This window comes from Halyomorpha halys, unplaced genomic scaffold (assembly GCF_000696795.3).
Source record: "Halyomorpha halys isolate HHAL.00 unplaced genomic scaffold, Hhal_1.1 Scaffold82.1, whole genome shotgun sequence".
NCBI lineage: Eukaryota > Metazoa > Arthropoda > Insecta > Hemiptera > Pentatomidae > Halyomorpha > Halyomorpha halys.
In genome coordinates this window covers 464189-488752 of record NW_027109449.1, presented here as the reverse complement: position 1 = coordinate 488752, position 24564 = coordinate 464189, and the positions used below count along the sequence as shown (strand labels likewise).

The 24564-nt window shown below is 32.3% G+C and overlaps 1 protein-coding gene across 1 annotated transcript in view; it reads right to left on the bottom strand.

Moving 5' to 3' along the window:
- The window catches only part of LOC106692973 (uncharacterized), a 163663-nt gene that overhangs the window by 35304 nt on the left and 103795 nt on the right, over positions 1–24564 (bottom strand). The window contains exon 2 of the mRNA XM_024358592.2: positions 311–2588. Within this exon, the coding sequence (XP_024214360.1) occupies positions 311–2588 (2278 nt within the window). The remainder of the gene's footprint in view (positions 1–310; positions 2589–24564) is intronic.

The following is a 24564-nucleotide window of genomic DNA, read 5'->3' as shown; positions in this document are numbered from 1 at the left end:
TAAAATAAGTTTTATAAATAACTTCTTTTGAAAACGAAGGAATTTGTTTAATGAAATTTGTATCAGAACAAAATATACTAGGAACATTAAGTCATACGTCTTCCATCAACAAGACTTTTGAAAATTGAATTCATAATAACATAAATTCAAAGTGAGATATTAAGCAATGATATTAAAAACTGCGACATAAATTTTAGTTGGGAAATGATTATTTGTATTTAGTGTTAAAAGTAATGTTGGCATACAACCGCATACATACAACTACTTATTTGTTTAATACTTCTACAAGATCATTAAGTTACAGCCTTACCTGTTTCGTTGAGTACAGATTCCAGGCCTGATTGTTTCAAGAATTTCGCCATTGCGAAAAATCCACTTTTCTTTAAGGTTTCGGCCAAAACAGAACCAGAAGGAGAGGCAGTGCTCAACTGTGGAGGGTTGGGCGTAGCTGTGTCCAGTGTGGTCGAAGATGGAAGATTGGTGTAGGCAGTCGGTAGTGGAGAATACTGCACTGGGCTGGGGGTAGCCTGGTCTACTGTGGACTGGGTGTACGTCGTCCTGGACTGAGTAGAGAATTGTGAAGAGCCTGTGGGTACGTCATAGATAGCTGGGCCAGTTGGCGGGTGGTCGTAAGGCGTTGAAATCGAAATGGAATTCACAGCCTTAGTTTGGATGTTCTGGGAGTAGTTGTGGTCCAGAAAGGACGGCTCCGTCGTGCCTCTGTACACTGGAGACAACTTCTCTTCTTGTTGAGGGGTGATTGTCGGGAGAAAAGTGGATTTAGTCGGAGATTGGTACTTAGTCTTGCTAGTGATAGATGAATCCTTTCCGTCTCCTGGGTAGGGTGAGTTGGTAGGATACGCGGTGCTCTGATAAGAAGGAGATCTTGTAGTAAACCTCCTCTTAGCTTGTGTGTCACTCTTTCCACTATGTTTCACGTAACTGGGAGAGGCGATGGATTCTTCTGGAGTGCTGTTGGGTGGCGTCCTCTTTCCTCCAGAAGGTGGTAATTTGATTTCTCCTTTCTGTATCTTCTTTATGATTGACTCTACCTCAGTGCCCTTGGTCTCAGTTGGTCCATTTTCATTTCCCCTGACACCTTGTACTTTTACAGATCCATCAGGTTGCTCTTCCAAAATTACGAATGTTACTTTCTTTTGAGCCAAATCTTTCAATTTCCCGACTTCTTCAAGTGCACCATCTTGTTTTTGTCTTATGACTTCGAAATCAGCTCCAGGTGGTAATACACCCTTTGTGAGCTCTTCGAAAAGAACTGTAGGGGGCTTTACGGTGGTTTGCGGAGGTTGTTGTAACACAATAGTTTTTATCTGAGGTCCATTAGAAGCTTTAGTCGCTGATTTTGAATTGGCTGCCAGATCAGTTGGAAGAGGTAATTGGGGTATTTGGTATTGTTCCAACTTATCACCAAGAGCTATATTCGGTAAATTGGCTATTTGGTCTGAACTAAGAGAACCTGGTAATGTTATTTTAAGTGTTTTAAAAATATCATCTTTTTCTCCTAATTGTGCTTGGATTTGTCTTTGAAGCTCTTCTTGAATGAGCTCATCTTCAGTCTTAGAGGACTGGGTTGTCGATCTCGCAGCTGTTGGTGATGGCGAAGTTACTTTCGGCCTTGGTGTAGTTTGAGAACTAACTAGTTGGTCGTACAATTTCTTTCTGTCGGGTTTGATGAAGAGCTGGCTGGATGAGTCTTCTTTAGTTACGGATGGGGGAGGAGTAGGCTCTTGTTTTGTTGTAAGCTTTGGTCTATACTTCAGCGCTTTTGTTGGTGCTGTTGTTACTTTATACGATTCAGTCGAGAAAGTTATGGCATCATATGGCTTCTGTTTCCTATATTGATTTGGTGGCTGGGTTTCAATAACCCACGTGGGAGTATCTTCTTTTTGTGGTTCCGCAGTATAACCTGTGTTTCTATTAAATTCAATATTAATATTGTTGTAATCTTTTGGTTTATCAGGAACGACATAGTTTTCGAACTGCTGTTGGTAACTATCGAAGGATGGCTGCTTAGGTCTGTAAGATGGTTGCCTATAACTAGATTGCTGAGGAATGGATATACGAATAGATTGCTGATCTTGGTTTTGGACTGATTGCTGTTGAGGAGGTGCTGGTGTGTTACTCTCTTCTGTAGGGTAAGATGGTTGTAGGAGAATGGGCTTTCTTTCGGTCGGGTAGTGAACGTTGGTTTGGTAACTTGGGGAAAGAGAAGGTGGTGGCTGCTGGAAGCTGTACTCCTGCGACTGCTGGTAAGGCTGGAAGTTCTGTTGGTAGACTGGTTGAGGCTGGTGCTGTTGCTGTTGCTGTTGCTGTTGCTGTTGTGGTTGCTGTTGTTGCTGGTGCTGCTGTTGTTGCTGGTGCTGCTGCTGTTGTTGCTGCTGCTGTTGTTGCTGCTGCTGCTGTATGTTGTGGAACTCATGAGACTGATGCTGTGGCCTCAGCTGCTGGTAATTTTGCTGCCGCTGGGCCTGGTTCACCAGGAACCTGTGCTGCTGTACATCGCTCAGTATGTGCGTTTGTTCTTGAGGCGAAAGTGCTCCTCTCGTCAACTCGTCTGGGTAATTACGAAACTGAAACAAATGAAAATATATTTTTATTAGAATATAAGTACAACCTGTATCTGGATATTTTAATTACCTTTTAATTAAATTAGAGTAATCGTGGTATAAAATTACGGAGATATTGTAATTTACAACTAATAGAATGCATTCATAGGTTTTTTATAAAGAAATATTTTAGCCTGCCAAAGAACAATGATAACCGTTTGTTTTTGAATGGGCGTTCAACTGTCTGGTCATAAAGGCCCGTAGGTTGTTGGTTTAAAATATTAAAGCTATAATTTTTAATTGATTGATAAATTGATTAATCGATATAATAAATTGAAGCTATAATTTGTTTAATAGTCTTCGATTAACATATAATTTGTTTAATAGTGTTTTTAGCGATAGTGGTGTGAGGAAGATGTAAAATAGATATTCTAATTCTAAAAATAAAGCAAGGTAAGTAGGTGATTAGAATAATTAAAGGCTGATTATTAAGTTGGTCTTATAGATAAATTTAGTTATTCTTTCTATTACAGATTCGTCCTTTCTTGTCAGTATTTGGATAGCTGTAGATTTACATTGGGCCGTTGGTAGGTCCAGGGGGGGGGGGCGTGTTATTTTTTGGTATCTTGATGGATATTGCTTTTAATTCTGTGACAGTCACCGATAATCGCTCAGCGAGAGGTAGCTGTTATGTTTATCTTCTGTTGGAACTGTCTAGAGAATTTGGAATTGGAAATGTACTTGGTTGGTGGTTAGTTGGATGCGAGGGTTGCAGGTATAGTCGGTAAAAATAATTCGTACTTAATATTTGTCATCTGAATAGTAGAGGTGATATTCCAGATTCAGCACATAAACTTAATATTAGACTGGTCCTTAAGGCACCTGTGGCAATGCGGATTCCTGTGTTCTTAACGGTGTCGAGTTTGGCTAGGGTTTGGAAGCGAGCTGAGCCATACACAAAACTGCCATAATCAAGTTTGGAGCGGATTAAGGCTTTGTATATTTTCAATATCGTTGATGAGCTCCCCATGTTGTTTTGCCGAGGACATTTAAGATTTTAATTTTATCTATTCATCTGTTTCTAAGTGTACTGATATAGTGGTTTTAAGAAAGGCATCTATCGAATATTAGGCCTAAAAATCTATAATATTCGACATACGGTAACGGAGAATCTCCTAGGGTGGGTTCTTGTTCGCCTTTTCCTGCTGAAATGAAGACACTTAGTTTTTTCGGTTAAGAAGGTAAGATTTGTGCTGTTTCACTAGTTTTTTAATCGATTAAGAGCTTCTTATATTTTTATTTGGTTTATGTCGTTTGAGTGGCACATAATAAATAGATGGTTAACATACAGCATCCATCACCTTTATTCCTCTGGGCACGTTTCTTCTTCAGTCATTAATGGCCAGGGCAAACCAAGTTGTGCTGAGAACACATCATTGTGGTACTCCAATTTTTTGTTCGAAATTACTAGAGAGATGATTTCCTATTCTGATTTTGAATATCCATAGGGATAAGACCTGCTTGATGAATGTTATGAGATTCCCCGTAAAATTTAAGGATATAAGTTTTTATAATAATATTTTTGCTCGTACAGTCGAATGCTTAAACCATGTCGAAGAAAATTACGACTGCTTGCTGCCTCTCTATGAAAACATATTGTAGTTCAGCTTCCAATTGAACTAAGTGGTCGATGGTGGACCTTCCTCCACGAAATCTGCTTTGGTAGCTCTGAAGAATATTATTGTTTTCAAGGATCCATATCAAGCGCTTGTTAGCCATTAGTTCCATTATTTTGCAGAGGCAGCTTATTAGCAGTTGGGAGTGGCTGAATTTACAGTTTCGACAAATTGTTTCCAGGATTCAGATTTGCTATTGTTATTGTTCGTCTGCATAGGGCTATTTTTTTCTTATACTCTATGAACTTTGTTTATTTGCTGTTCCTTTGGAAGGTCTTGTATGCTTTCCTATGGTTTTGAATAGCTTCCTGGCATCGTACATTAAACGAAGATCTTTTAGTGGTGCTCTTTGTTTTAGGAATAGCTGTCTTCGCTGTTTGCAATATGCTTTCCATTAAATGTTGTCAGCCGTCCTCGACACTTAATTCACATGGTTGTGTCTCAGGTGGTTTAAAGAGCGAAGTGAATAGCGTCCAGTCTGCTTTTTTGATGATCCATCTAGGTTTTTTAGCTATGTCATGATTCCTGTTTTTAAATTTTAGACGGATTGGAAAGTGGTCACTTCCGTAAAGTTCTGGTAATACTGTCCATTCAATAATATTATATAGTGAGGGACTATACATAGAGAGGTCTATGGATGACTAAGTTCCGTAGGTAGAGCTTAAAAAGGTTGGTTCTCCAGTATTATGGAGTAGCAGGTTCGACTGATCTATAAACGTCTCTATTATTCTTCCTCTTGTATTTAGATCATTTGAACTCCATCTCGGGGTATGGCCATTCAAATCACCCAGAAAAATAATAGGGTGTGGGAGTATATTGTAGATATTTAGAATGTCGTGTTTTTTGGATAAGTCGGTCTTGGGGTAAGTATATATTACAAATCGATAATGTTGTTCCGAGGTGTATTGTTACGGCTATAATTTGAAGGTTAGAATCAATTTCTATTTTTTTTTGAGAAAAACGATTTTTAACCGCTATGAGGAAGCCTCTACATGCATGGTCATCTTTCGGCCCATCTTTTTGATATATGTCAAAATCTTTTAACGAAATGCTGTCTCTGGTCTTGAGGTGGGTTTCTTGTATAAATATACAAAATGAATTCTCATCTGTAAGCAGTATCTTCAAATCGTTAAAGTGAGTTTTTAACCCATTTCACTCCCACTGTATAAGAGTCATTTTTAAATATTGGGATTATATTTAGAGGAGAAAAGAATAGAAATCCATATTCCATTTTGAAGAGAGTTAGATGTATAAAAAAAATAAATAAATAGATGCACATAAACATGTATAAACGCGCAAATAAACCCGTACATACACATAATCACATACACAAAACGAATGAATAAAAAAACGAGTGAATGGTTTGTAAATGTTGATAAGCAGAGACAATGGTAAATAAATGATTAGAGATATATAAGTAGCGTTATTGTTATTATCATTATTGATGATTATTATGATGATTATGATCTAAATCACATTAAATGGTTAAATTCCGTCAGGTTGAGAGATTTCCTCAAGTTCATTGATCCTCAATCGTACTATTTTTATTTAATTATTATAACAGTATGATGATATCAATGATAACCGTGATGGGTGCTGAGTATCATTTGTTGATTATAAAATATATGGAATATGCTTTGAACTCTAAAAAAATTGTTAATATGAGAGTACTGTCATAACAATTAAATAAAAACAATCCGATTGAGGATCAATGAAATTTAGGAACTCTCCCAAGCTGACGGAATTTAACCATTTATTGTGGATTTATATAATATAATATTGAATATGTAACTAAAGATACTTTGTCTGTCCCAAACTTATAGGTATTAAAATAAATAAAAAGGAATGCAAAAATAGAAACAAAAAACGAAAGTCGATTTCAAGTTCCTGAAGATTATTGTATCCAAAGTGCATATTCTGTCCGTCTGTGGACAATATTTATAACGATATTGAGCTAAAGACTTAACCGTTTCATAACTTTAATTGCTCAAATTACACAGTCATATTCCAAGAATCTTTAGAACAATGCTAGCTAAAAATATTTAAAGAATACTTGACTCACTATGCATCGTTGTTATGTTTTTAGCCTAAAACATCCGTTCATGTATGGCCTAGCTATCAGAACTCAACGATTACAATGCAGGATTAATTTAAGTTTACTAACAGCCGAACCTTAACTGTAAAACTGAAGTGATATTTTCCAGCGGTGAAATGTAATAACTTATTGCGTAAACTGTCACTTGAAGATAGTCATTATAAAGTATGCAGCTTAACCAATTGTGTATGTTAAAAATACTTTCTTGATAATAATATATTGTTTATACGAATGTGATTGATATCGCCTACATTTTGAATGAATTAAAGAGAAGAAGGAAATATATCTAATGCGATTGTTCTTGTAGGGGTAAACTAATGTCAAATTTATTTTATAAGGACACTAGTCCAAAAATGGATTAATAAATTTCCATTTTGTTTCAAATCAGATTTTTTAATTACTATTACTTTATTAGGAAATATGACATTTCAATTTGTTATGGTTATCAGTTTAAAATAAAAACATAAACGGAACAAGAATCGTCCTTGAAGAACTCCTTCACTTTCAAAATTATGCGAGATTCATCTTCCGTGTTTAACTTCCTTATACTGACTATATAAAAAGGATACCAATTTATTTACAACATTGTTTTGTTTAATTAAATAACATTGTAGAAACCTAATTGAAAAAGAAAAAAAATATTTTCTATATTCGAAAAGACATCGATGAGAATGTCTTTAAGATTTCACAAACACGGCCACAGACGGTTACACAATCGGAGATGGGACTTGTAAATCGGCGCCGATGACTATAATGAAAATTGAAGGGATGACCAAGAGCAGGGGTTGCTCAAGGCACTCTACCGACCAGTTGGGAAACTATTTATCTCAACAGCCTCCTTTCTAGCTGTCACAGGAGGGAGGCCATGCTTTGTCGCTTCTACGAGCCAATTGTCGTGTCCTTTAGAACACTTTACCACTCCAGATTATTTTCTTCTTCTCAACAATGTTCGCTATTTATCTCGACGAGGTATCCAAGGGCAACTACACTTAACAACGCAATTCTATCATCGAGCCCTCTCAACGGATCGTAACAACATTCTAGCATTTCGTTATAGATAATATTATACCTCATTCATATAGAACTGAGTTAAGAAAAGAATCTACTCATGAAACATTAAATCATTGAACGAACGACATGCTACAATATGGTAATGTAACAAATAAAAATATTGCAATGTCAAAATGTTTATTAATTACAATGATTTAAATCAACTAGGAGTCACTTGCAATAATTTAATGCTGCAAATCATTCTTTTAAAAATACAAATTTACAAAAAAAGTCCTTAAAAAAATTATGATTGCTGACAGTGCCGGTTCTAAACCGGCCTGGGGCGTTGACTTTTTTTCACTTTTTTTGGTCCCACAATTGTTATGTTAAAACTTGAACCCCAACTATGTTTAAGCATTATATGACTCCATTGGGAGTCTTGGCCAGAAAATAAATAAATAACTAACTTATGAAATTAGCCCTGATTAATCCCACAATGTCAAACACTTCAATTCCCAATAAATGTTAGCACATATTATAACATAGTATTTATTTATTTAACCAGCGGAACGGCCCCTCCCCGTTGTAATAATCCACTAGCGTAAGCCAACCAAGTTACAACCTTCATTGGACCCCTCACCTAACCTTATAATGCCAAAAGGCAATCCAAGGTATCATTAACACCCAGCTATACATATAGCATACCTCCTATATGTACGTACCAAATACCCATTAAAATCTTTACAGGACGGTACGAAAAAAAAAAATTATACGACCGAGTTCATCATGTTAATTAATGTTTACATCATGATTACATGATTACTAATTATAGTGTTCAATGAAATCAAATAATTCAATACATCTTCATCTATTATAAAGTTGCAATTTGCAATATAAAATATGTAGAATCGTGGGCTGAGCACATTGGTTCAGGTCATTCAGGGACCCATCAGGGTCAGTCAAAATAATAATAAATATATAATAACCAAACGATTCAAAAATAAATTCATCCATATATAACTCAACATCTGATTCGTTGACCTGAGATATACCTCCTTTGATTCCAAAATCCTTACCTACCCAAACCCATTAGTTCTTAATCTCTCATCAATAACAATCCCTGATAATACTCTGAGGCGTCTGAAAAGAAGATGGCCACAGGGTCTCCAAATTTAAAGCAACGATTAAAGCATATTAGATTATGGTGCACGAAGCATATTATCATATTTACTTAATGTATTTTTTTATACAGTTATCAGTTTCAATAAAAAAAAAAAGAAATGAAATGATTTTTAAATTTAAATAAAACGAAACTGTGATCAAAATCTTTTTTTATTTTTATATGGATCTTGATAGTTTATTTGTAAAATTTAGTAAGTTGTCGGATTCAAGATTTCCCTTTCTTTCTAACATTTTAACAGTTTAACCACCCCCTTCGCTTTCACTAAAACATGCTAAAATGATACTTTTATTGTTCCTGGATTTAGAATGGGATTTAAAAATATGTTTTTTAGACATGAAAGAACTCAATGGCTCTGGATATAAGGATCTGAAAAATGAAATGAAAAAAGCCGTTTTTTTCCCAATTGATCCTCAATCTTGAATTTTCCAAATTTGATTTCAGGGGTATTTCCTGCAACTAATTTGAATTATAAGAATTTAGCTACCAATTCCTTATTTTAGGATTCATAAGCATTAAAAACATATTCTTATCAACATTCCATCAAAACATAGGGTATAGGTATATATAAGTACATTTTTTTAAACCTAAACGACCATCACATATTATATACCAACAATAATTAATATTATCTAAGATGTTTTTATGATCAGATTGTAAATCTTGATAATGCCAAAGCAATAATGGTAATTTTTTTGTTTTAATTAATAATAGTTAAAATATCACATTCTAAAAAATTATTCAAATTATCACATTCTAAAAAACTATTCAAAAACAAAAATAGAAATTTAACCTTTAATATTGTTTTTTTTTCAAATACGGGAAAATGTGAAGGTTGCTAAGAATTCGCTAGTTCAATAATGACCAGGTATTTACGTGACCATCTGTAGAAAAGTGATTACACTAGGCACGTGACCAATCGAATAAGATAGAAACTGAAAGGCAATAGTTTGGATTTGTTGTGCCGAATCACAAGACAATATTCAATTGGAACCAATAACCACAATGTATAGGTAAGTATTTAGTTTCCCAGAAACAATCATATTTAATTAAATTAGGTAACTTTTACATAAGGAAAATAATTCATAAAATTATTTTCTGTAATTTCATTACGTAAATCCACATAATATAAAGAAAACAAAAGAAAGGTTGTGTATTTTACACATAAACTTGTAATGTTTGTTTTAATGCGATTATGGTGTAATGAAAACATATTGAAAAATAAACCACAAATAAAAAAACAACTTATTTATTTCTAATTTATAACAACTTTATATAACTGAACTGCACAATGGATTTTTAAGTTCTGTTCTATAACGGTTCGTACACTTATAGACATTTCTCTTAGAAAGTCTTACTACACATTGGAAAGGTTAAAAAAGTACTGTAAGAATTTTAACAAACTTCAAATAAAAATGATCTCTTGGTATTACATTAATATTTGTTGATGATTTTTGTTGTCGCTTTTTTCTTCTTTTTTTTTCTCATCAGCATTTTAGGCTCTCTTTTTCCCAAGATTTCTTATGTTCTAAAATGCTAACTTTCTTCATTAACTACTTCTTTTCGTTTTTGATTATAACTAAGTATTTAGATATTTCTATTAAAATATTTTCATTCAAGCCAATGTTTACTATCAGAACCGTCAAATAGTTTTATTTTTGCCCGCCTGTTATATTCCTTCTAGTTACAAAAAAGAATAATGTACGTTCTTCAACACTTTTGGACCTGGAATATGAAATCAAATTCGAAATGAAATTAATTAATTTTGAACTTAACAAAAGAAAAATCATGATAGCGTTGATAGACTAAAAATAGTCATTGAGGATAGTTACTGTCACCTCATTTCGATTACAATACATAGAGTAAATAAAACCACCAACGAAACTTCATCATTATTTTATCAACGAAAATTTTAATTTCTCTGAATAAACTGAATTTTTTTATAAAAAAAAAAAAATACAGAGCTATATTTTAGTATATGAAGTTCTGTACAACACTACAGAATAAAAAAGTAACATGGCATAATAAGTTGTTAGTTCTATTAACACTTTTTACGATTATTAGGAAAAGTTGTTCACGATATGGTCACATAGCGAGCCGCTAAAGAGATCCAATCTAATGGACAGCTCTCTTGCAGAGCATCCGGGTACATCATTAGTGTGCGAGTGAACGTGCGCAGGGGACTCTGTCTTTAAAGTCCTTGAGGATCTTTGTTATCTATGTGCTCTCATGTAACGAGCTTTAATGGACCACGTTGTGTAACAGAGCACATATCGCTGGATGCTTTCCTCCTCTAATTGAGTTCTATCTTCAGATAAATCGTTACTTAAGCAACTTGGATTTTATATAAAAAGGGTGCTAAAGTATTCTGTTGCATTCTCTCTTTTTAACATTATACCGCGTTCCAACCGCCAAGTTGAAATAGTTTTATTGCTTTTAAATACATGGTTTAGGTGTATCGTGTATCTTAGAGATCAACAAATTCAGGAATTCGGCAATTGGTTATTCATGTAGATATTAAATAATTATATTTTTGATTACTAATGGTTCTGAAGTTAAATAAATACAACAGTTCTCACATTTGAACCTTATTTCCATGATAAAAGAAAGGAATAATAAGTAAACTGCATATCTTAGAATTTATATTGTGTAATGATAGGCTCGGTTATCGTACCTGATAATTATTTTTCTTAAAAACAAAATAGTGAAATAACTAATTCTTATCATTTTAAGAAATTGATGCTTGCCAATTTATATATATATATATATCAATCACTCTAAAGAGCTTCAATCGTTAATTATCTCTTCACATCATCAGTTTTTAATATAATATATCTTTTTATTATTTATATAATTGTTTGAGAGTGGTTAATTTCAATAACAACATAATTTTAAATGATCCTTTACCCTCAACATTAGCTTATTTCACTCTCCAACGTTTCGGACCGTAGGCCATTATCTAGGAGACAACCTAAAAATTGTTTTCATATTATTAAGGTGTTATTCCCTCACATATAACACTAATATTTCTTAACATACTTCATTATTGAATTATCATAGCTCAAAAGCCCAAGCCAAAAATCTTCTAAATGTAACCAATTATTAAAATAATATCATATCAGTTTTTTATTAAAATTTTATAAAAAAAAACTATCTACTTACAAAACTATATAAATTGAATGCATCAATACCAATTTTAAAACTTTTCTTATCAACAAAACCTACCTTCGACATATCAGGACTCTGTTATCACCTAATTACAATGCTTAATTCATGATATTTATTAGTTGGACAGTGAAATAAAATAATGTTGAGAGTAGAGGATCTTATGAAATTGTGTTATTGTTTTCCACATTATGTTGAAATAAAGCCAACAGAAATAACATTATAGATAACTACTAAATAGATCATTTGAGATATAATTTCGTTCATTTGACAGATGTAAAAGATTATTGTATATTTAATATTATGCTGTACTTAGAGTGTTGACAGTATGGTACTACTAAAACATTAGTTTTCAATTTTTGTTCTTTGGAGTACTGGTATCCTTGAATCACTTCCAAGTGTTCCGCAAACTTTTTAAAGAAAAAAAAGTATATTTTAAAATAATCTCAATATGTTGATAACTTTTGAATACACAGTAGAACTTTCACATGAACTTTTAAAATTATCTAAACAACAGTACAGAACTATATTAAAATATATATTTTGTATCATGTAAAATGCATGTATGCAATTTTTTTGTAATGCCGATATTCTACTTTGGGCTACGGCTCTGGTCGTTCAAAAGTGCTTGTAAAAGTTCATCAGACCGAAATCAGGATCGGAGAATTTCAACGTAAAATAAATAAAAAAAGGTTCTTATTTTTTTTTAAAATTAGTCAATAAGTCCATATTAATTTGGATTATAATTTATTAATGCAAAATACTGTTTTGAACACCCTCTCTTATAAGGATATAAAATAGGAAAAATAAAATTAATTAGTTTATTTTTTACAAATTAATCGATTTGTGAAATTTAATTTTACTTAATTAAAAACATACTTAAGACAGAAAGTGAAGGTAAGCAGGTGTAAGAAACATCTTGGTCGAGCTTAGTGCCGTGGATCATGTCCATTCTTCTTCAAAGCGTAGCGACCTGGAAATATCGAAGACCCGTCTCGACTAGAAAGTTGTAGCAATCGTCCGGAGCTCTCCAGGCCACCTCCTATTCACTTTGTAGTACCATTGAAGGGAAAATTCAATTCCTTCCTCGTCCTCGACAAACAGGCGGAAAGAGTACAATGGGTCTCCTCAGATTAGCTCTTGGCTCACTTCAAAGAATGCACTGTCATCAAGCGGCTCTAATGCTCACTTCCTTTAGACGAAGCTCAATCGCCCCGGGATATGCTCTTGAAGTCCGATGTTCTTGTCTGAAGATACGATGAGGAAGATACGTTATGAATTATTACTTACTGGTTTATTTTAATTTGATCTTTTAATATTAGCTGAAAGCATACAAATATAGTAATATTAACTATTTTTAACAAGCCTATATAACTAATAAAAATTAAACAAAAACATAAATGATCGAAAAAGCTAAATATTATTTCGTTATTATTCCTCTAATAACGAAATAATATTAAGATTTTTTAATCATCTGTATTTTTGTTTTACTTAGTCTTGTTATTCAGTCAACAGTTATCAGGTCTAAAAGGTTATTCAGGCCGTTTTTAAGCTTACTTGATTTTCTCCTAATAGGTTTGTCAGGATATAGCTCAACATTTATACGGCATTTAAAACATTAAAAAAATAAGACAACGCTAAACAGAGAAAAATCAGGTGACTGGAGCACTGTATTAGGTCCTGGAGCATATTTTAGGACTAAGATTAAGCACTGAATTATCTCAACAGTGAGGCCCATAGTGTCTATTAAATATTAAAAATAATAAATTTAAATTATATCTATCACAAATACATATGTGAATATATTAAAGCCACTGTAAGTAGTTTTAGACTAAAAATGCTAAATACTAGTTTTAAAATAACTAGTTAACCGATATTAAGCGTTTTCTTAAAATGTTTATACATTTTATTTTGGTTCATAAATTTTTATTTTTCATAGTTGTCTCTTTATCTCTTTGCACCATTACTGCACTTTAAATCCAGTTCAAATTTATTTTAACAAAATATGACAATATTTATGATTAACCATTGGCTATTAATTTTTATTATATTTGTTTTTACATTGAACGAATATTTTGAGTTAGTAGAAAATGTTAATCATAGTAAGAAATACCCTTTTTTTTTTCTTTTTTATTTAACTGGATTTTTTGCATATATTAGTTTTTGTCAAATGTTTCAATTATTCGTAGAAAGTTTTTAACAATGGTTAACCGTAAAGTGGTAATTTTCTTTCCAAGAGAAGTATGTTGGATAAATCAGTTGGATTCACTTTCCTTTTGATCTAGGATCACACTAGTCCAACTTAGTGGAAGAATACAAAGAAAACTAATAGTTCTCAGTACGAAAAGATACTATTTAAAATCAACCAAACTTTTATAAATATTATACACAACTATCTAAAAATTATGGAAATAGCACTGTAATAAACCGAACGTTTGTTATAATAGATATAATATAATAGTGAGAACTATAATAAAACTTAGCATAGTGTTTGCAATATCATCAATAACTAATTATTGAATAGTTTGTCCATTTTAGGAAAATTTAAGAAATAGAAAGTTAGTGTTGGCCACGGTTAGGAATTAGTGTACAAAATAGAGCAGTATAAATTTCATCAAATCCCATCGGCTAAACACGTGCAAAAGTATTTTCTCTGACCAACCAATATTTCAAAAACAACTCATCCAATTTTGTACAAAGTCAGAGGAATGTGGTCAAATGGTCCAGTAACTTTTTTTTATCAAATAACACATATTTATAAATCTTTTATTATTTTTTTTGTATTCCATTTTCCTGGAACACATTGAAAAAAAAAAACCATCAAAACAATACATTTATTTTTCTTTACAAATTTGTTTGAAAAATTCATGTAATGTTGCATAACCGACTGAGTTTTTTGGAATTTTCGCCTACTAGACATCCAGTATGTCTTTTTATTATTCAGTTCCTTTTGGAGGTATACTTTTGATCCACCTTTGGTGAATTCATCGCGTGAATCTCGATAAGTCTTTCCCGTCACACGTTTTCTTCCCCCTTAATTTTGGATAGTCTGTGATATTTGATACCAAAATCGATTCAAACAATTATTTGTTGAGAAATGAGCCTCAAGATGGCATCAGTATCTAATTTTTACAAAACATTGGTACAGGGGAATTTCGTGACTCTTCATTTGTTGTTTTTTTCTTATTTATGCGATGGAAATTGTGATCTGTGCTTACATTGTACCGACTCATACTTGCTTGGAAGATATATTTCCTTACCTTTTTGGGACTAGGATTTTCTTATAGAAGAAACCATTAGCTTCATGAAAGGAAGAAGGATAGGACATTAAAGAAGAATATACAGAAGATAACTTGGAGGTGAAAGCTATACCTATAGCCTAAGCTCAGATTAAGTTGATTAAACTCCTTTTCAAACAAACGAAGAGTTAAGTGTTCCATTTTACTTTCACTAAACTAGAAGTAACTTTAACACCCGCTCCCATTACACACCCACGGCTTCCGTCTGCCTTTCTAGATAATGGTCCACTGTAGGGTAACACCCAGTCTATACTGAGCTAGCATTCATTACAGGCTGACATTTCGAATGAGCGATTTTTTCACTCGATCTGCTCTGGATTTTAAAACTTGAGAACTACTAGTGTTAACATGATTTTATTTGTTTGGACTCGTTAATCAGTGAGGTCATTTTTCTCCTGAACTAACAGTAAATAAATGGTGAAAAAAAAGTTACAAGACATCTAATTTAGAATTTGGAAAATATAAACATTAAATTTTCTTATATATTATTTCTGCCAATTGTTTTTCTTTCTTCCAAAATGTCAGCTACAATAGTCCCCATTCTGCTATCATCCCATCCAGTTTCATACGCATAGCATTCTATCTAGATACCCAAAAGCCAAGAGATTGAGGCAGTATTCCCCTCTTCATAAGATGATCATGTGTGACTCTTCTTCTTTCTTACGCCAGCACGAATGCATTTTCCTGGACACTGCAGTATTTCGAAAACTGCTCATTCGATTTGAATCAATGTTGGATGAAAGTTGAGAATAAGTACATTCATAGAACAAAATACTGTTTTTATTTAATTGCATTCACTACACTCAATTAACCATCGGAAAAAGTAATTTCTGAATAGGGTTATATTTTGAAACGGTTCGTCCCGTATATTTTATTTAAAACGACTATTAATGAACCATAGAATATAAGGAATCTACAAAAAGAGAGTAATTACTAAGAAATGAAATTTCCAAATAAGAAAGTGAGGGGCTATGGAAAAAAACAAATCAATATTTATTACTTATGTCATAATTTTTTTCCTATTTCATGCGCTTTTTAAATATTGTTAGATTTAACCATTTTAAATTCTCCTCTTCCCGTTTCAAGCAAATATTTCTAAGTAATTAATTTTATCCTTTTTCTTAAGGCGTTCTTCCTTTAATTTTTGTTATATTCATAGTCTTCCTTTCTCAGCTCTTTTGCTAGTTTTCACCATTTTGTATATAGCATACTAAATATTCTTGCCAGGGACCAAAAGACATCAAAACCTATACCAGGCTTTCTAGCTAATTGATACAAATTACCTTGATTTTAATGTTATTGAATAAAAATAAAAAATATATATATGAACCGCTAAAACTCATGAAGAATGAAGGAATTTATAATTCAAATGCAATTTATAAGGAAGTATTGTTACTAGGCCAACGGTTGTGCAAGGAGGTGATTTGGTCAGAACCATGCTCACCACTAGATTCTTTCTCAATCAAGGGTACCCACTTTATAAGACTAGGTGGACCCGAAAGGCTACTGAGCACACAGGGTTGACTGCAATACCAGAATAAATAATTATAATTCAGAACAAGGGTCCTTGAAGTTTGTAGCTCAATGCCTTACTATTGAGCCAATCTAATTCCATTGTAATGCCATATCAAGTTTAAATTGTATGTTGCCACGTTTCGAATAACAAAAATATATGAGAAAATAATAATCTTTAATTATTTGTAATGTCCCGGTAAAAGACACGTGACTGTTTCTAGCACATTTAATGTTTTCAGGTACGAATGAATATTAGCCATCCTCTACATGTTCAGTTTAATTTTATATTTTTATGGAAATTGAGATAAGACACACAAAAAACCTGTTTTAAAACTAAATTAATCATTTTAGAATGCAAAGAAAATGAAGTGCTCATGCACTCTGCTGGTGTAGAATGTGCTATGCATAACTTGCTCTTGTTGCAGGTAAACTTCTTTTCTGATCATGGTTCAAGTTTGGTTGATCAGTTAGCATTTGTTGTAGCAGTTAAAACTCCAAAAAAAGAACTACAGACCATCTTCGATATTCGAATATAAAATTTTAGTGTCCGTCTGGTACACTGTCTGATATTGCCTTTACACTACTAATAAATTTAATGACGCAGTAAAGATAAAGACTATTCACTTATTCGGTTGATGATTCAGCCATTCTAGGTGCGATGGAGAACAAGAACTTTGTCAATACGCTCTCAAGTCAGAGTTACACTAGCGCATGATTGATGGTGTACTACAGGGATACAGAGTACCGCTACGAGAAGACACTACACCATCCAACATCCATTATGACAGCTCATCAGATATCACACATCATCCTCTTGGCCAGATAAGCCGCCCCAGGTGCTCCACCACTCCAACCTTTCTCTGCTTTCTCGCTGACCTTGCTCTCTCATCCTTTCGCCGGCCCGTTCCTTTCACTGTTCCTTGTCGGCAGTCCGTCCTCTTTTATCTTCTGGTTTCGGCTAAATCTTTCTGGATGGTTACGTAAGTTAAGACAAAGATCTTAAATAACCGCGATAAGCGGATTTATTTATTTAAACTTGACATGGAAATTTATTCTTGAATTAAATCAACTGGATATTACGAAAAGTGACTTTACCATGTATGCTAACCAAATACATTTCTTTATTGTATAACAAATTCTATAGATGAGCATGTTGGGGCGAGGGCCCTTGAGTGCTTGGTTCAGATGGATGTAGGTTCGATTTTCCTCGTTGGATAGGTCAACATTTATTTTGAGACGGTTCCTAGAAATGTATTAGGACTTGAATCTAAAAAATTAAAAATCTTAATGCATGTTAGCCAGAGATGGAAGTATTTTATAAACATGCTAAGTTTGGAACATAAATGGAATAAAATAACGAGTGCAGTCATTTATTTTACAATTGAAAATTTCAGGAGTAAAACAAACTGGATAATTTTCAAATATAGTAGTGGATTCTGATAGAGTTATAGGTGGCAGATTGGATAATAAAGTCAAAGAGGGTAAAAAAAAATTAAGACATCCCTATTTGATTAAATAAATAATATCTTTCTTTACTTTAAACAAATGGTGATGATAAACATAAAGTGTAAAGATTAGGCTATTCTAGGATACATTTATGAGTATTTAGGAAATATTGAATTTTGTACCTAATGTTTTCCATGTGATTATTGTTGTTGTAATTATTATAATTATTATTGTGATTATTAAAGTAAAGAAATAACAACTGAGAATATATTCTTTTAGAGCGCCGAAACAAGATTATTGAATATATGTTTATAAAAAAATATTTTAAATTTTTTTTAAATTCACTAATCATTTAATGGCAGCTGTTGCAAACATTATCGGTAGTCTCTTGAGGCATTTTTCAGTTAGCAGTTGTTAAATATTCGATATTAGAAAAATTTGAGGAATATACTATAGAAAGTGAATGTGAAAGTGAAGTTTTTGAAAAATAATTATGGGAGAATCTCATGTAGGTAGGTTCATGTTTTGTAATGCCTAGTTGATAGCATTTAAAATGAGTTAATAACTTGATAAAAAATTTAATTTTCAAATAACCTGAATCCATTTTTGATACATTAATATAAATTCCCCCCCCCCAAAAAAAACTTCTTATTTTACCCTCAGGTCAAACATTAAAACACAATACTGCTTATTTTGTTCTGTACGTTTTTGGGATACTGCGTCCTCTTCAGGATCTACTCGGAATTATGGAGTCCCAAATTTTTAGTTATATAACAAGCTTTAATTTTAAATATAATATTATAATATACATAACAAACTATATAAATTTTCGAAATCTTTGAGACGTCTAAGATGAAAAAAGTGAATTAAACAGAGTTGTGTTTTAATTTTTAACCTGAAGACAGAAAGGAGGATAGAAAATTTGTAAAATGGTAAAGGCCAGATGGCGAAACAAATTAATAAAAAATTTTTTTTTTTGAGAATTACATATTATAGCAGTTTTTCTTGAATAATGCTACATCTTATATAATGCCAAGTGTACAGAAGCATATAAACATTTCAAATATAACCGTCAGAAGATATTCTATTCTTCTAATTTTTTGTATATTAGATATCTGTATCTCTTAGAACTAATTTTACTAAATTAACAAATTGTTAAAGTACTTTACTAATTTTTCTGACGATTTTTTTTCAAGAAATGCCGGTTTTTATGAATTAGGCAAGTTATATTTTCATTGTAAGTTATATATTACTTAAACAAACGTAAAAAAAGGAACATAGAAATTACAATAAATAAATAGTACCGTGGAACGTCAAAAGTGAAAAAAGGTCTTAAATAGTTAGATTAAAAAATTAAATAAAACTTTTCAGACCATTATTGGGTGAATGGTAAGATTTTGGAAAATTAGTGTTATTTTGAAAAATAATTTAGGAGCATCTTATGTTGGTAAGTTCATGATTTGTAACGTCTAGTTGACAGAGAGCGTTTTAAAATTTTAAAACTAGTTAATAATTTCATAGAAAAGTGTTTTTTAAATAAGTTGAATTCGTTTAAGATGCCTAATTTTAAATATTAAAAAAAAACTTCTATCTTATCCTCCTATCCTGCCTTCAGGTCAAAAATTAAAACATAATACTGCTAAAATTCATTGTACGTTCTGGGAATACTGCGTACTTCTCTTCAGGATCTAATATGCCTAGAATTATGGAGTTAAAGATTTTTAAATATATAATAAGCTTTAGAACTAAATTCACTAAATAAATGTATTGTCTTAGTTAATTAACTTAAGACATTTTTCAAAATGTACTGGTTCTTAAGAAAAACATCTTCGAATTAACCTCGTTATATTTTCATTGTAAACTATACAATATTTAAAGAAGAGTTAAAAAAGAACATGGACATCACAATAAACAAAAAAAAATGTTCAATGAAAAGAGTGAAAAAAGCCTTAAATAATAAGAGTAAAAAGTTAAAAAAATATGAAAAATTTTTAAGCTATTGTAAAATTTTGGAAAAGGATTATTATTTATTAAATAAAAATATTGCATTTTTTCAAAGCCAAAGAACGATTTTTTGAGATGGCACGTCTTAGGTGCATAATTATATATTGTATAGAATTGCCAGTAATTCAGGAATGAAATTAGTGCTTTACTTCTATAATAGTTTTCTCTAAATGTTAGTTACAAATTGATGTGAAAGTTATATATTGCATACTAATATAGTTTTTCATAAATTTATTTCTAAGAATCTGAGCACACATAGAGCCACCAATATTATTAAGTTAACGCTCATTTGGCTTTCCTGCTCCATATTTAACAAGTAACATCTACTGATTTCAACTCAAAAATCGTAAAAATCGGGTCCTAATTAGTCACGGTATACGAAAAAGAAACAACAATAAAAACTGCTTTATACTTTTCACAAAGTAAAATGTGTCACTTTAAAAAAAAAAAAAATTGAAAAACCTCTTGAAAATAATGAAAAACATAACTCATTCTGCTGTTTAATAAATATTGAGTATAATTTAATCGGTACGTCTGTTCTCCGTTAAAAAATTAAGATGTGCCACTATATGAAACTAGACTATCTTTTGAACACGTTTAGCAAAAAATCCACTATTTCAAATTACATTTTGAGAGAATACTAAAAAAAAAGATATATATTTTCCATAATGGAATATTCTTGTTTAGCTACTGTCATGACAGTTGGAGAGGCCTTGTAGACTAGAGTACAGTGAGAGGATCAACATAGAGGAAGAGAGAGAGAGAGCAATTAGGCTAATGACCCACCGCTCTGTCGGTAGCCCGTGACCGGCTCCTTTCCATCTCCAATAGTACTCGCTAATTGACTTTAGTCAGTCTAACAATTTCCTCAGCAAACTCTGCTCATTTATCAATATTTAAGTGGGACCAGTTTTTCTAAATGTGTGTCAGTATGTTCCCGAGTCAATTATATAAGTCAATTAACCGCTAAATGTTTAAGTTAGTTATTTCCAGCACGGGCAATACTTAAAAAATTATGTAAGTTCAGGTTTAGTATTATAACGCAGGCTATCTACACAATTCCTTTTAAATTAAGACTATGAATATTATGAATCGTTTCACTCACCACTGGTCAAATGTTCAGAACACGGTAAGAAGTTTTAGAACATTTTCTAATAAATTAAACAAAACTAAAAAATGTTTTTTAAACGAAACCACTAAAAGTATTGAAAAAGTAACAAGGAAATAGATTAACATAATAATAGTAAAAAATAAATTAACCTTTCAATGTAAGGTAGAATTAAGAGACACAACAGAGTGACGTGAACACTAATACACCCTAAATTTTGCCTTTATTTGTTAAAATAAAAAAAGTCCTTATTAACATTGTTGCATGTGGTATTGTAATTCATATTCAATATTTTCCATTCTAATGAGCTTTTATAAAACAATAATTAGTGACTGATATCGGCGAATGAATTTCATTACTTTCACTTACTTATATTATATTTGAAATATACAATGAAGGTAAATATCTATAACGTGAAAAATTTTGAATCCGAGTTTTCAATGCATATACATGTTGTCTAAATACATCTTTCTTTTATCATACGGTGGGTCATCACTCATCCAGAAGATGAGACATTTCAGCGTCTCTGCCAAATTTCAAGAGTCTGAATTCTCCCCTCTTTTACTATTGTAGTCCAGGGAGCATCTGTCAAAAGATCTATCGGAGGCGTATTTGTGACGAAGCACACAGCATCGCAGTATACTGTGACAAAATTTCGAGCGACACACAGAGCACTTCGATACACACCAACAGCTTAGGGAAATATGACTGCAGTTGGCAGGGTTCCGTCCAGATCGGTGCTGCATACAAAAGCATGGAATGATGACCTGATTCTCTCTAGGTCCTCCAATATTTGACATAATTCTAGCTAATCCATTAGTCACTTGCATTGTTCTGGTGCTAACTTTGTACAAGTGTTCATAAAACCGAAGTCTGGAATCAATCTGCATCCCTAGATAACTAATAGATGGTTTGGATGAGATATGGAACTCTCCGGAGAGACTGATAACCTCCCCCACTTTTCTACTGGTTATCAACCCTTTGGTCAGCAAGCTGGAGGCCTACCGCTGAAAGCAATTGACGAATGGTGAAGATTGTCTTATTCGCAATGTAACTTATCACCTCCGAGAGTTTCCTACAAATGATGATCCAGATCGTCCACAAAGCCGAGCGTAACACTTTCTTCCGGCAGGGGTAGCCGATCACCACGTCATATATAATGTTCCACACCAATGGCCCTAAAACTGACCCATGAGGAACGCCACCCATGACTGCTACTGTTTTTCTGAAGGAAGTATTTATGGCTGAAATATACCGGGGGGATTTGCATATGTTTTTTTGCTTAATGAACTCACTTTATATTATAAATTTTACACTTTTAACCATTTTCTCCAAAACGGCTGTAGCGATTTCGATTAAAATCCGCCATGTTAAAGTAAAATTCAGCAATTTTTATATGAGCTAGGTCTTTTTCTCATTGAACTAGTTAGATTGTGTCTACATGCCGAATTTAAAAAAACAAACAGACTTCCTCTAAAATACTATTAATTATTATGAGAGATAGTTGACCGTGGATGATGAATGAGGAGAAGATGGTTGGGGGTGCGGTCAATGAAAAACACAAATAAGTACGATTAACTTATTTTAATGTGCCAATGTTTCGGCTAGAGTTTCCAGCCTTCTTCAGGGCTGTTCGCTGGAAGTTGCTGGACGCCTAAGGCGTTTGATCTTCCAGCGAACAGCCCTGAAGAAGGCTGGAAACTCTAGCCGAAACGTTGGCACATTAAAATAAGTTAAAATACTATTAATTTAATTTATTATAAATGATTAACCATACTAGCCATTAGTGGTTATATGATATATGAAAGATTTTTATGAATGAAGGTAGGAGAAAATAGATGTTTTTGTGTTTATGCTATACTAATAATTTTTTGACAGTGTTCATAAAAATTGTGGAGACAAGAAAACATAGTAATATTAGGATTTTTGCCAAACTAATTAATATAAATACAGTAATGAGAAGTATTGTCATGAATTCATTGGTGTGAAAGTTGTTATTCGCGCAGGTTCGATTGCAGTTGAAATTAAAATTACAATTATATTTTGCCCAACCCTCCTTGGTAATTATTGAGAGTTATCATTCATTGATAAATTACTACTCCGCATACATTAACAATTTTACATAATTTATCACTCCACAAGTAGAAAAAAAAATTGCTTTTTATAAAATAATTTAATGATACGTTTCAATATTTCCTGTCGAAAATATATATCCTCCTCCTTCCGTTTAACATTCACAACTAGTTCTTTGTCTCCTACAAGAACTGAACCAAATTGTATGAATTTTTGGTGAAAGTTGTTGCTAAATTTTTTAGCAACAAGAAAGAATTTAGTTGCATTTTTTAATTAATAACTTGGGCTAATAATCTAAAAACCGGAGCACCGCAAAATTAGTAGGCCCAACCGAATACTTCTTCTCTGACAATCTTTCCGGAAGATTGCGTGGACATTGACCCCGAGAGCTATTGTAATCAGCGATTGGAGTTTTGGTAATGACCAGCTTCATTATAAATTACTTAAAGTGCAATTATAGATACCATTTCATATCTGTAAGAGTTTTAGGGCGAGTAGAGAATATTTTAGGATTAAAATTTGGTCTAGAAAAACGGAGGAATACCCAAATAATGTCTACTTTCTAGCTTGTAACGCAATAGTGAGAAGTTATTTTTTTTTTCATCATTTACATGTATATAATCTTCTTCGCATGAGTAACAGTGAAAGTGTTCACTACGAAAGAAGATATTATTTTAAGGATCTAATCAATAGAAAATAGTTCTTGAAACTTCCTGGTCCCTTTGATTAAAACACCTCAGTTTGAAGAGGACGTAATCGAATTTCCTTTGTTGTGTGACTAAGTAAATTACATTTGTTTTGTAAAGTATTAAAAATTTATTTATTGCCATTTACAACTGTATTTATATAAAACACATCTAGTAAATTTGATGTTAGATTATAATGGTACGATGTAGGTATGTAGAGAAACTAACTATTCATAGCACTCTAATGTTTGATAAAAGTAAATATAATACTTATATAAATGGACTTGTTTTTGTTTTGGCTTAAAAATCATCAGCTTTCTTAGCTTATGTAAACGGGAACTTTAAAAGAAAACATTAATTTGTAGAGGTGAAAGGGCAGTGGAGTCATCAGGACTTCGCTACCGGTTCCTGCAGGCCGCAACTGAAGAAATCCTGTCCTAGAATTTCCTTAAATTCTTTAATTTACTCAAATAAAAACTAATTTAATTTCGATTTCACATAATTCTGACATTTAGACTCCAAAGAAATCCAAAAGAAAATTTTACTGAAAATATTCTTTTTTTTTTGGTGTCTTACTAATTTTAATACAACATTTTACTAAACATAAGTGTATTAAATTAGGAAATCCACGAAGAGAGCAATAAAATTAACTAGAAGCTGTACTACATTATATTAGTCAGATTGCAATTAAAATTACAATTATAATATACTCATATATCTACTAGATTTATTTTAATTTAATACAGTTTAAATTTCAATAAAT